Raw genomic sequence first — 13,532 nt, 5'->3', positions numbered from 1 at the left:
TGAGCTTTAACATAACAAATAATAAAAGAAGCAATGTGAAATTGGAGATCAAGTGTTTATTTCAGTAGGATTTAGCACAGTAGAACCCCGGATTATTTGTATTCGAATTTAAATCAGTATTCAGCTGAATACAAATAATGCATTCAGGGCACTATTCAAGGCAGAATCAAATATGAATATTTGGTACAGCCCTACCCTACAGTGAGCTCACCCCACTGTGTGTTTGTAAAGACTGAAGATTCATGACCATTGGTATTGTTAACACCGTGTTTCACAGATTTCCCTGGAAGGGGGCCATTTTATTGTACTGAAAAGGATTCTGCAGAGGGTAAGAAGCTGCAGTTAATGGATCGTGTTTTCTTTTTTTTATTTTTTTTTTTAGTCCCGGTTCACTGAGCTGATGCAGGAAAAAGCAGATTTGAAAGAGCGTGTGGAAGAACTGGAACATCGATGCATACAGCTATCAGGGGAAACTGATACGATTGGTAAGAAAGTACTAGCAAAGGAAACTTTTCCTATCCTGCCGGAGAGTACAGTAGATTCCAGTTAATTGGGACACTGGTTAGTTGGGACAGCCATTTATTTGGTCCAAACCTGGGAGAACAAAAACAAAAGCACAATTAAGAGGGAAAAGTTTTGCTTATTTTGGACACTGTGCCTTTAATTGGGACAGTGGCGTCCACAGAATGTCATTGATACTTCACTTTCCCATTAAGTATAAATGGGCAGCTGCGTTTGCGTACACATGCTACTGCAGGGTGTATTGCGTTCCACCTGTAGCATATGCATTTAAAATGCCTAGGAAAGATCTAACACTTACAGACAAAATTGGCTTGCTTGAACAATTAGAAAAACAACTGCCAAACACCAGTCATCGCCAACTGACAGAGATTACTGGAGTGTCAAATTAATACTTTTTTAAATGAGTACCTGTATTTATCTGTGCTTTGCAACTTTTGTTCTTTTTTAATTATCTGGATTGTCTTCACCTTTTGTGTTTGCTAGGTTGTTGTATCAGAATAAATGAAAATTGTACTTTTATCTCATGCTTGCAGTGTACTTATTTTTCATGATACCCTGACAACTTCATTTATTTGGGGCAGCTGCTTAATTGAGGCAAAGTATAGGAGTCCCCAATGTGTCCCAATTAACCGGAATCTACTGTACTAGCAAAGGAAGATTTTCATATCTTGCCAGATTACTAGCAAAAGAGGCCTTTGCTATCCTGCTAGCAAAGGAGGCTTTTCCTATCCTGTCAGAAAGTACTGGCAAAAGGAGCTTTTCTTATCCTGCCAGAGAGTACTGGCAAAGGGGGCTTTTTCATCCTGCCCAAAAGTACCTGTGACTCCCTTTTGACACGCTGGGGAATTAAAACTCTCTGATGATCCAATCTCAAATGTTCATTCTCTTAGAGCCCAGAAAATCCTGGAAGGTCTCCATGGATGTGTGGGAATTCCCCCAGCTGAATAGCTCCCACTTTCTCCTCAGTATATTTATATCTGCCAGGCTTGACAGACACATTTTATTTTCCTCTCACAAAGTTAAAGGAAAAAAAAAAGAGAGAGAGAAAAATTACCAACAGCAAATTGGGGGTGAGAATAAAAGCACCAAAATCTGCCACTCCATTGTGGCCTTGGAGGCACCCATGGGCTTTCACTAGTAAAAGTGCTAAATCCTTCCTAAGTAATCCCAGCAAGACCAAGGTATACAGAGCGAGGTGCTGGCCCTTGTGCTTCTCTGAAGGCCTGGGGGGAGATTTCAGTGAGGCACCTACAGCTCCAAAGACCATTAATGCTCACAGGAGAGCTTGCCAGTGAACAAGGAGGCAAGAGAGACCTCAAGCTCAGTAGTACTCTTTCCACCCTTGTAGAGGACCAGTGCCTTTCTGTGATACACACAAAGCAGTTTACAAATTATATACAGGTGTTTTCTCTATCCCTAGTGGGCTCACAATAGGAATGATTTTCCCAATCATCTTGGGTCTGTAAGTGAGGTTTCTTTGCTGCACCACTATCTGCAGGAATATTCAGAGGAGGGAGATCTAAGCACTCCTGAGCCCTTTGAGACCTTTTTAATAAAGAAGACTTTACTAGCAACAGTACAGATTCAGAGAAAAAAGGTTCACCTCCTACCAGCTCCTCCTGAAAATATTCATGGAACAAAGAAGGTGTTCTAAGTTGCTACTCTGCACACAGGGAAAGCTCTGCCACAGGTGGAACAGTAGGAGCCATGGCAATTAAAATGGCTAGCACTGCCACCTCTTCTCTGGAAGCAGTCAAACAAAAATCTCTCTGCTGAGCTGATGACAGGCTGCTGGCATGATCTAAAAGTGAAACTGATCTGCCATGGAATGCCTCACAGTGCCCTGACATTCTCCGCTGACTCCCACAGTGGGAGCATCGTTTTGCATTCTTAGCTGGTGCCTGCATTGCCCACAACGGGAGCATCGTTTTGCTGGTGCCTGCATTGTGCCTTAAAAAGACAAATACCACCACTAGTTGTAAATTAAGAAGGCCGTGATGTTGGACTAAACTGTTGACTGCCTAGTGGTTTGGGTCCACTGAATAAACATGGATTTCCTCTCCACACACAGGAACTTGTGTTCAGGCTTTCAGCCTGTTTCCATGGGTACTGATGCCTTGCTGCCTCTGCTTTCAGAAATTCAAAATTGCTTTACGGTCATCTTTATTTTTTTTTTTTTTAATTATTTATTCCCCTAGAAGGGAGTAGCGGAGGAAGCGGTAAAAATTAGTTGAAGTATTTAAAAAAAAAATCTCTCTGAGGCATTCCAATACCAAAGGAAGAAGGGAGAGGAGGGGGAAAGTGACTTGGCCTCCTCCAAGTATCCACCGAAGAAGAAATATCCTTTTAGATTGCACCCTTTGATCAGCTAGCCACCAGTTCTCCAACTGGCTAGGAGTATGCACTCTGAGCAGTCCAGGAGCGACAGGGCCAGCCATCATGCACCCTGCAGACTCAACCATTCGTAGTGGATCTGCTGAAGACAGAAATAGGTAGATTATTCCTTGTTCTCTGGTGGAAGATGAGGAACATATGCTATCAACAAGTTGGGGCATCCCTGCTCCAAACTGCATTGGTGTACATCAGCTCTGTGCAAAGGCAACTTCCACAACTAGCCTATAAATTGCCATTTCCCTCTGCATTCCCCTACTTGTTGATGGAGAAAGCAGAATTGCTTACCTGTAACTGAGATTTTCTGAGGAGATGCAGGCAGTAGTAGCCTACATGTGGATGGCATGATCTGACAGAGCCTATGCACTGTGGGTGCTTACGTCTTCCTTCTGTTGTTGCATGGGACCTAGCAAGTCACCATTTATCAGTTGAGCGAATCAGTCAAGCGTTTCTGTTCTCGCCTCATCTTGCATCAAAATTTGTTTTTCCCTGATGTTTTTGTTTTTCTTCCTCCAGTGTGTTGTCATTTGTTGCATGGGGACCATTTACAAATCCCCCTTTCTTTCTTTCTTTTTTTTTTCTCCAGAAAGAGTTTTAGACCATTCTAAGTTTCCTTTGTTTTCCACAAGCCGTTTTAAGTCATATTTAGGCTTTGGGCATTCGGTCATGTAGAGTTTAAAAATTGGGTTGTTTGATTTCGCTGCAGCTATATTTATTAAAGAATTCTTTAAAATGTTCTCGGTGGCTTTCAAAAGTGCAACAAGTGTAACAGAACTGTTTTCATTATGCATACACATAACTGGTGACTCCAATGCCTGTAAGCCAGTTGTGATTCTTCTTGTATCTTGTGTTCAGATGTCAAAAAGAGGAATCAAAGATTGAGAGGAATAATGCAAACTTATTTTTGGTGCAAAAAAGACTGGTTCATCAGCATGGGAAGCACCAGTCTCCAAGGCTCTGGGAGCTGCATCAGACATTGGGGGTCGCGTCGGCACTGATCACCCTCAGCATTGAGCACTGATAGAAGCCATCAGGGTCAGTCATTCTCTTACTCCCTGCTAAGGAATAGGAAGGATTCATCGTCATCCTCATTGGCACTGAGTATCATCAGCCTTTGATCTGGTGGATCATTCCCTTTTTACTACAGAAGCTGGATGAATTAGGGATCACAGGTGCAGTTTTGAGTTGGTTTAGAGGTTTTCTGACTAGTAGATCATACAGGGTTAAGTTAGACTCAGACTTATCTTTTAATTTATTTTTTTTTTTTGTTACATTTGTACCCTGCGCTTTCCCACTCATGGCAGGCTCAATGCGGCTTACATGGGGCAATGGAGGGTTAAGTGACTTGCCCAGAGTCACAAGGAGCTGCCTGTGCCTGAAGTGGGAATCGGACTCAGTTCGATAATTAGAATAATTCCTGTGGAGTTCTGTAGGGTTCTCCTCTTTCTACAATATTGTTTGACATCTTTGTGCGATCTTTAAGCGTGCTATTGGGGGAAAAAAACATGGCTTTCTCCAAATCTGTGCAGACGATATATCAGTGTTAATTCCTATTCAATCTATTTTCAGCATTGATGCTATTGGATACAGTGCTGTATTGATTTGTTAGAAATAATGGATTGCATCAGACACCCAAGTTAATGGGAAAATCCCCTCCCAATTCTGCTGTACAGAATCCTTCAATGGAAGATTTAAAGATTTATGAAAGTTCAGAAAGACCAGAATGACAATAACCAGGGTAGGGAAGACTGCAGCCTCGAGAGTGTTGCAAGCATGTGATCTGCGTAAGCCAAGATCGTTAAGGGAGTTTCCCCAAGCCGAAGCCCCGGATCAGATTGGCAAAAGAAGTTCCAATTATAGGGCAAAAAGCAAGGGCAACAGTGGACATCCCTGGCAAGTACCACGGTCAATCAGAAACAGCTCCGTTTGAACCCCATTCGCCAAAATCGCAACCCGTGGAGCAGAATAAAGAGTGTGAAGGGCCTGGTAAAACCAGCCTGCCATTCCCACTTAGCACAGAATATGAAACAAGTAAGTCCAATTGACACGATCGAACGCCTTTTCAGCATCCAACCCCACCAACATACCATGCTCCCCTACTACTTGAGGTGTCTGCATCGCCAACAATGCCGAGGTGCAATGTTCTAAAAAGTTGAATAGGCAGGAAACCATTCCTGTGCAGGCTCCATTGGAATGCATCACACACATATAAGGCTGTTTATCCTGTTGTCCTGGGAGAACACCTTCTACTGGTAAGTAGCCGCTTTCTTTGAAGCTAGGGGAATGCAATCACACTTTTTCTTCCCCCTTTTCCTCTTAGATGAAGTCCTAGTAGTTTTATCATTGACTGAGGAGTAAGGGGGAACTGTGCTCTTGAAAATCTTCAAAGGTTCTCTGGGCTCTAAGAGGGTGAATATCCGAGCCTTGATCCATCAGGATGATGACATAACAAACTGTTCCCTTACTTTCTACAGAGAACCTCTGTTGAAAGTAACCAATTCCACTCTCACCATGTAGGATGTGCAATCTGATGTTCCATGCAAGATGAATGTCAGTGACTTTTCTTGTTCTGCTTCACAAGTTGGGTGCAGAGTTCTTTTACCCACTTGGTTTATAACTGTTTTTGAGTGTTATGAGCAAGCTTTTGGTATTCTTGGTATGTTCTCTTGCCTGTAGTAAATTGCAGTTGTCCGGTTGGCTCTTAATTGCTGTTTTTCTGATTTTTTTTTTTCAACTGAAGCTTGTTGCATCTAATAGACCTTGTGGATTGTTTCCCAGGAGAATACATTGCACTATACCAAAGCCAGAGAGCCATTCTAAAGCAGCGTCACCGGGAGAAGGAAGAGTATATTAGCAGGCTAGCCCAAGATAAGGAGGAGATGAAGGTAAAGCATATATTACTTGCTTTGTGCTCTTCCACAGCTTAAAGGTAAGTGGCATGGTCAGCAGATTACTGCTTTCAGAACATTCATTGTTGGAAGCCTGTAGCTGTTATATGCTTTAAGTGGGTGGTATCACATTCGTTTGGCACAAACAAATGAATTCATGTAGGTATAAAAGTTTAATGTTAAGAGAAAATGGGGAATGTGGGAAGAGAAATTGTATAGGAACAAGCTTTTTGCAGGCCATATGTTTCTTGTCCTATGATGTCATTGTGGATCTGGAGGGTTCTCCAAGGATTTGTGCCTCTGTGTGGCAACATAGTAGACGACGGCAGATAAAGATCTACACGGTCCATCAAGTCTGCCGAGCAGTCACATTATTATTAATTCATGATTAAACCCACAGTCCTACAATATTGCTAACTAACATTTCACTTGGTAAATTCAGCTTTAAGAAGACTTTCCCTCCCCTATTGAGATGCACAGTATCTACACTCTTAGCGTGCGATGTGAATGCAATATAAATATGTATATGTTTATTAAAACTTTCTATACTGCCCTAGCTGACTACTTAATGCTGATCTCACTTTGCCATATTTGAAACACAGACCATAAAAGGTTGGGATGGGATTTAGATGGGCAGTGTTAGGAGTTGGGTACCCAAGCTGTTAGAAGTGGGAGTTGTCCTTTATTCTTACAGCACTGTATACATCTAGTAGTGCTTTAGAAATAAATAGTAGTAGTAGCACTGCCCTTACTTCCCAGCTATTGGATTTGCTGTCAAAGCCTACAAGCCTAGTCTAGCCCATCCTAATCTGGATTACCACATAGAGGACACAGACCGTAGAAATCTGCCCAGCATTGGCTTTAATTCCCCACTCCTGGAGTTGCCATCAAAGCACCTCTCCTGGCCATCAAAACACATCAACTGCCATGGAGTGGAGGAGCAACCTAGTGGTAGTGCAGTGGGCTAAGAACCTGGGAAACTGGGTTCAATTCCCACTTCAGCTCCTTGTGACTCTCGGCATGTCATTTAACCCTCCATTGCCACAGGTACAGTACTTAGATTGTGAGCCCATTAAGGACAGAGAAAAGTACCTGCATATAATAAATGTAGACAATTTTGTACCACAGAAAGGGCGGTATATCAAATCCTAATATCCTTTCCTTTTTGTTTTGATACCGTCCTCTTTCTGTTTAGGGATTCTCTTTATTTATCCCACACATTTTGTCTGGCTACAGGTAAAGTTGACAGAGCTACAAGAGCTTGTGATGCGTTTGGTCATGGAGAGGAATGAATGGTATAACAAGTTTATGGCAGCCACGGTGAACCCAAGTGTGTTATCTAGTCAAGGTGATACAGAGAGACTCATGGAGCTGAATGCAACTGATGGAGAAGGTGAGCAGACAAACACAATGGGATTCTTCTAAGCAAGGCACTGTATCACAGGACTGTGTTTGTACAGAGGGGGGAAGAAAAATAGAACAGAGAAAATAATTCTTTTGATGTTGTATTCTGGTGTTGAGTCACCATCATTATGAACAATGATCTCTGTTCTCTACAGAAATGCCACAGGTCAGTTTATTGGAAGAAACAGAGCAAGAGGAAGCCATACTGGGATCCCACACCACAGCAAGCAGAAGCCCCCAACCAGGTCCAGAAGATCCAACTGCTAAACAAATCATGCAACTGCTTCGAGAAATGCAGAGTCCCCAGGAGAGGCAGAGCACTCTGCTAGAGAACCCCTGTATTCCTTTCTTTTACCGTGCAGATGACAATGATGAGGTCAGGATTATGGTTATTTAACAAAATTCCAAACACAGCTGGAAATTGGTCATTATCAGTCTGGAAAGAGAATGAATCGCCCCAGATCAACTCTGTCTTCCATTCTGTCCATTGCTCCTCTGTTTCTGAAAAGTGATTTCCCTTCTGAACCAAGCCCCAGGATCTGGAACTCAGCTCTTGCCTCAGATCTTCCACTTTCCTTTGTTACTAAGTAGGGAGATATCTGCAGTGATGCCAAAGCAGAGTGAAGAAGGTATTTATTTAAAATGCAAGAGGGATTTCCTTCAGAATTCTAAAAGTCTGCCTTTCGTTCACACAGTAAGTACAGGGATCATAAATCTTTCTCTCCCTCTAGACTCCCATTTCTTCTTCACATGTAGTTTGCAAATTGTTATCTGTGTCCTTCATTGCATTTGACACAATTTACCTTTTTTTTTTTTTTTTGGTCATATACGGCATACAAACAATAGTTCACAGGCTTTGTGTGCTGCTGATTGCACCTTTTTTGTGGGTGCTAAATCTCTATCTAAAATCAGCCGACTAAGTGCTAGTAACTTGTTGTGATGGGTCTTTTACTCCATGTGGTCAGGACAGGGTGCTACAGCTTGTACCAAGAACAGATTGCCTTTAAAGACCAGGGTAAGAGAAAAGGGTTGTCCTCACTAATGAAACTGAATTGAATATTGATAGTTTCAGTTAACCCAGCCCTTCTATATACATACATTGCACATATATGTATAAATAGATTAAAGAATGAAAGAAGCAGCACTCCTATTCATTAATTTGGGGACAGTGGAGCTCTAGTTCTAAGTTTTCTCATTTCCTTTGTTGGTACCCACTATGATAGATTTTCATGTTAGCAATGTACTGAAGATATCTTACTTTTCAACACCTGCCATGTTGTGTGGCTTCCAGTGTCTGAAATTACTGCAAAGGATGGAGATACTGAGTTGCTTGTAGACAGGAGTGCATTTTGCAGCATTACAAGAGAAGCATAAGAAATGGTTCTGGTGAATGATGGTTGCAGTATGAAGATGGTAGCATCAGTTGTACGTAAAAGATGCATTTATAGTTGCAGAAGGTAAAGAATGTATGTTTTGTGATTATAGAATGTCTGTCGGCCAGAAGCCTTTAATCACACTAGCGGAGAACTGCAGTGGAGGCAGTTAGGAAGATGGTTCTTTCTAATGTGCATTGGAGAAGATTCAGAGTGGTCAAGAATGTTTGCACATGTGGGTATTTAACAATGTGGGTAATAATTAGAAGGCAAAGTATTTGAAATCTGGGCCCAGGAATCTTGTTGTATATACTGTATCTGTGTAACAATTTGTATATTCCTGCCAGAAAAAAAGTTGAACCTGTGCATCATTTTTGGTTGCAGGGTTATTGATAATCTCAATTATAAAAATGCTCTAAATGCAGTAGAGAGAGGACTGTGATTTAATACTAAGAATTATTAAATAAAGTAAATATTTATTGGGTGTTATATCAAGAAATTGGAGAAGAAACACTAGGGTACAGTTTTACTTCTGGTTGTAAACTGATTAATCTTGTAAAAAAAATATTTTCTTCTGAATAAATGAGCTCTGCATACAGTGTGCTTCTGGTAGGGGGGAAGGATAATTTGTGTGTGTATTATTTTCTTTTTGTTCTTCCTCTCCTGGACTTCTAATGGGTAAGAGGTACAAAAATGTCCATAAAATTTCAATTTCCTTTCTGTTTATAAATGTTTTCCATCCTAAATATGCAAAATCTAAAATATCAGACAGGTGTTATTTATTAAAACAGAAAAGATATTATTGGTTGCCTTGGGGAGATGTTGATTGTAAGCAGACAGGAAGTGATTCTTCCTTGGTGGAGTGCAGTTGCCCTTCATATCATGTCCTGCTGAGGTCAGAGACAAGAATTGCCACCATGAATTTTAACACAGGCCTTGACAGATTTTACTTTGGATCTAGGCGCCAGCAGCTGAGAGAGCTCTTTCACTCCCACACCATCATTGTTGTCCCCATCAAAATTAAAATAGGAAGGAGGGTCCCCTCTGGGGTTTCTCACAGTTCCATCATAGAGCAGGGCTTGGTTTACTATGATTGCTGTCCTATTCTCTATGTGGAAAATTTAAATCTTAGTAAAACCAGGCCTCAATGTGCTGTTGAACAGCAACCACCACTTCCTCCCACAGCCAACTTTCCCAGCATCGATATCCCTACAACAGCTGTTTTATGATCCAGCATCACAAGGTTCGCTGTCAGTCAGAGCCACACTCTTCCCTCTGCACTACTCTGCCACTGTTGCAAGATTGAGACTAGCATGGAAGTTCATATAAATGGGGATTAAAGAAAAGGATAAACACAGAGAATGGAAATGAAGCATTGGATTAACCTGCACAGAGGACAGTTAAAATTCAAAACAGAGCAACATTGCGAGCAATCTGCATGGTATGGCAGTTGCAGTGCTAAAATAGGAATTTGTATGGACATATACCTAAAGTAGACAATTGGCTACAAGGCAGACTGGATGAATCATTTTGGTTTTGTATGCTATCATTCATTATGTTAAGCTGAGGTCAATTCTCAGCTATTTGCTGACTGCTGCCTGCATTATTCCTGGATATTCAATGCCAGGCCACATCCAGGCTTCAGCATTGAACTTCTGGTTTATGTGTAGCCAACTAGCACATATTCAGAACTTAAGCGGCTATGGGTTACTACATAGAGATAGGACTGTTTTATGCGGTCCATTTATGTGATTACCCTGGCCAGTTAAGTGCTGAATATCGGCACTTAACCAGCCTCCCCCACCCCAAAAAATAGCTGTTTTTCACTTGGGTGCTAACTGCTAATTTTCAGCAGCAATAACTGGTTAAATACTCCTGAAAATTAGTGGATAGCCCCCCCACAAGTGATTTAACTGGTCAGTAGCCATTTCTGGCCAGTTAAATCATTTTGAATATTGATGAGTATATGTTCTTTTTTAATACTTATGTTGGTGGCAGTGTCTGTGATGATTGACAGCTAAAGGGCTGCAAATACCTATATCCTGTTTCTTTCTCCAACCCCTGATCTAAAAGCTACAGGCCACAGCAGCAGGGAGATAACTCAGTCTGGTAATGAGAAACTGACTGTTGAGATGGAGCTGTGTTAGTAGCAGCAGCGCAGCAGCAGCAGCAGCAGCGAGGTAAACTGCTAAGACCATACCCACTAGAAAAAGTCACAGTTGGAGTCTTCCTAGGTTGGATGGAACCAGGAGTCATCGTGGCTTCAGGCTGATGTTAAGTGAGAGTAAAGGTAAGAAGTGTGGTGGGGTGGGATCACTTGTGTGGCAGCCACCAATGTAGTAAAAATAATTTTAACCTTTGGCTACAACTGGGCAGCAAGTGGCTGAAACTTAGATTCATACAGTAGTTGGACCAAAAGACAGCAGCTGCTTCTCCGTAGACTTACTATGGAAATGCAGCCACACTCAGGTGATGTCATTCAATGTAGCCTTGGGTGCCAGAGTAGTTCTTCAGCTTAGAGATGTCTGAGTGTGATATGTCTGTGCATGCACAGGAGTTCCTGTGCTGCCTTGGTCTCCCCCCTCCCCCCTCCCCATCAGTCTTTTAACACCCATGGCTCATGCTGACAGGTTTTTCAGCTCCCCTCATAAACGATTTTCTAGTCATTATTAGATTTACAACAAGATTTCTTATTTTCTCAGGTACACTAGTAAACTGTGACTTCAATTACTAATTTTGATTTCAGTTTTGTTTTTCTTTCATGTCATGGCATTGCCTTCTGTGGGGGTTTCCTCATCATCTCTCTCACCTTAAAGAGACAGCTTCCATGAATCATGCTGCTCTGCCACAAAAGCAAACCACTCAACAAGCCTATATCTTTCACATAGTGGTAGGGGGCTCTGGATCTGTTGCCCAGCATGATCAGGACTTGAGGTCCACCCCTCCTCCTCCTCACTCTGTAGTAAACGTAAGGAACAGAAAAAATACACTTCCCGGTCATCAGGCAGTCTTATTCCTGACAAGAGAAAATCTCACAGCACTAAACCTAACAGAAAAGCTCAGCAGCTTCAAAAAGACAGCTTCCACCTCAGTGCTTCAGTCAGGAACCAACCCCTTCAAAACAACAGAAGTTAACTCTCCATAGTCATGTGGTCCATGCATTATCAAGTGCTCTACAGGACAACATTAATTCAGCTCTCCTGCAACTTATTCAGCATTTTGTACTTGACAGTGCCTCTGTTTTTCTATCCGTGGAGGTTCCTCCAGTATTGCCATAGCAGCCTACTCCTGAGGAATTGGTACAGGACAGTCACCAGAACTCTCCGGGTTCCTCTAGGTGCCCCTGGTCTGGTCAGCCATCAACAGAGTGTGTTCCCTCTCCTCAGGAATCCCAATACTCCCATCACCAGGATCTCATTCCTGTAACCTCAGACTCCATGTTCTCAACTTTCCCTCAGTTCTCTTAGACAGTGTGTCCCACTGATGAATTCTCTTATACCAAATTTATTTAAAAAATGTATACTAACCTCGCCTTAGCATCACAAATTCAAGGTAATAAAAAAGACTTCAGGTCCATATTACAATCTTGCTCAGCAACAAATGATCAGATTGAACTGCCTGTCTTTTACTAGATCTCCAATTTAATGTATGGAAAACAGCTTTCCTCCATTCTGCCTACATCCAGACGCTTAGAGCAGTACTACAAAGTGCTACCAGTGCCAGAACACAGCCAAAACCAACTTCCATTTCAATCATGACAAATCGACAGCTGCTCCTTGCACAGGTGACAGCCTTTTGGGGGGAAAAAAATAGAAGAAGGAGTAACTCAGGTAAAGATCATTCTTCAACAATAGGGGAACTCTGACCAACCTGAGGACTCAACTACTCAGTCAAAGAAAGTACACCAATATCAATACAAAAGACCATATCAATATCCACATTTCTAACAATTTTAACCCAGGAGAAGGTATCACCATTACTCAAGGCCGCAGCTTCAGCAAGCTTATCCTCAAAAGCAATGGTCAAGGGACTGGAAATTACAGGTGCTTTGTGCAGCTCCACCTGCCAAACCAGCGCCTTCCTTTTGACTCCATCCCGGTGGGTGGATGGTTCCTTCACTTTTACAAACAATGGCAAGCTATTACAGCAGATCATTGAGTTAAAAAAAAAAATCATCATCTCTGTAGGCTACAGGCTGAACTTCATCAGCAGACCTCCACTCCAACTCCCAGTTAAGAACCAGTATCAGCATCTCACCATCCTATAACAGGAGATTACATCACTACTACAAGCCAGTGCCATCGAAGGAGTCTGTTATCAACTTCAAAACCAAAGGTTTTACTAATGATTTTTCCTCATATCAAAAAAAGATGGAAGGCATGCATCCCTATTCTAGATTTATGTGGTATGAATCAATATGTCAAGAAAGAAAAGTTCAAGATGAATACGCTCATGATTCCTCCAATGCTCAACCTCAACAATTTGCTTGCCACTCTTGACCTAAAGGATGTCTACACCCATATTCCAATTCATCCAAATCATTGGCAGATTTTAAGATTCACCTTCCTTCATCAACATTTCCAGTACATAATTCTTCCCTTTGTGCCCCATGAGTTTTCACAAAGTGCCTAGCACTGGTAGCTGCAGCGTTACGAAGAAAAGGCCACTCTACTTACCCTTATCTGGATGACTGGCACCTACATAGGTTGCAGCACTGAGCACCTTAATCGCAGCCAGGGATAATGTTTCAAAACCTGGGCTTCATCATCATGTAAAAGTCTACTTTATTTCCTGTACAAACTCTTGTAACTTATAGGTGCACATCTGGACACAACCTTGGCAAGAGCCTTCCTGCCAGAGGACAGGTTGCACATCCTTCAAAATCTCAATACAGCACTTCTCAGGAAATAATCTGCCATAGCTTACAACATCCTTCAAGTGCTAGGTCACATAG

The 13,532-nt window shown here is 41.9% G+C and overlaps 1 protein-coding gene across 2 annotated transcripts in view; it reads left to right on the top strand.

The window, feature by feature from the left end:
- GOLGA2 (golgin A2) overlaps positions 1–9,181 on the top strand; it is a 107,097-nt gene extending 97,916 nt beyond the window's left edge. For both annotated transcript variants that reach the window (XM_030207936.1, XM_030207935.1), the window contains 4 exons: positions 383–485; positions 5,692–5,798; positions 7,038–7,194; positions 7,361–9,181. In XM_030207936.1, coding sequence (XP_030063796.1) covers positions 383–485; positions 5,692–5,798; positions 7,038–7,194; positions 7,361–7,602 — 609 coding nt within the window. In that variant the 3' untranslated portion in view covers positions 7,603–9,181. The remainder of the gene's footprint in view (positions 1–382; positions 486–5,691; positions 5,799–7,037; positions 7,195–7,360) is intronic.
- Positions 9,182–13,532: the final 4,351 nt, after the last annotated feature.

The sequence above is a fragment of the Microcaecilia unicolor genome, chromosome 6 (assembly GCF_901765095.1).
Source record: "Microcaecilia unicolor chromosome 6, aMicUni1.1, whole genome shotgun sequence".
Classification (NCBI taxonomy): Eukaryota; Metazoa; Chordata; class Amphibia; order Gymnophiona; family Siphonopidae; genus Microcaecilia; species Microcaecilia unicolor.
Note: the sequence above shows the minus strand (reverse complement) of the source record. Positions and strands in the feature narration are given on the sequence as shown.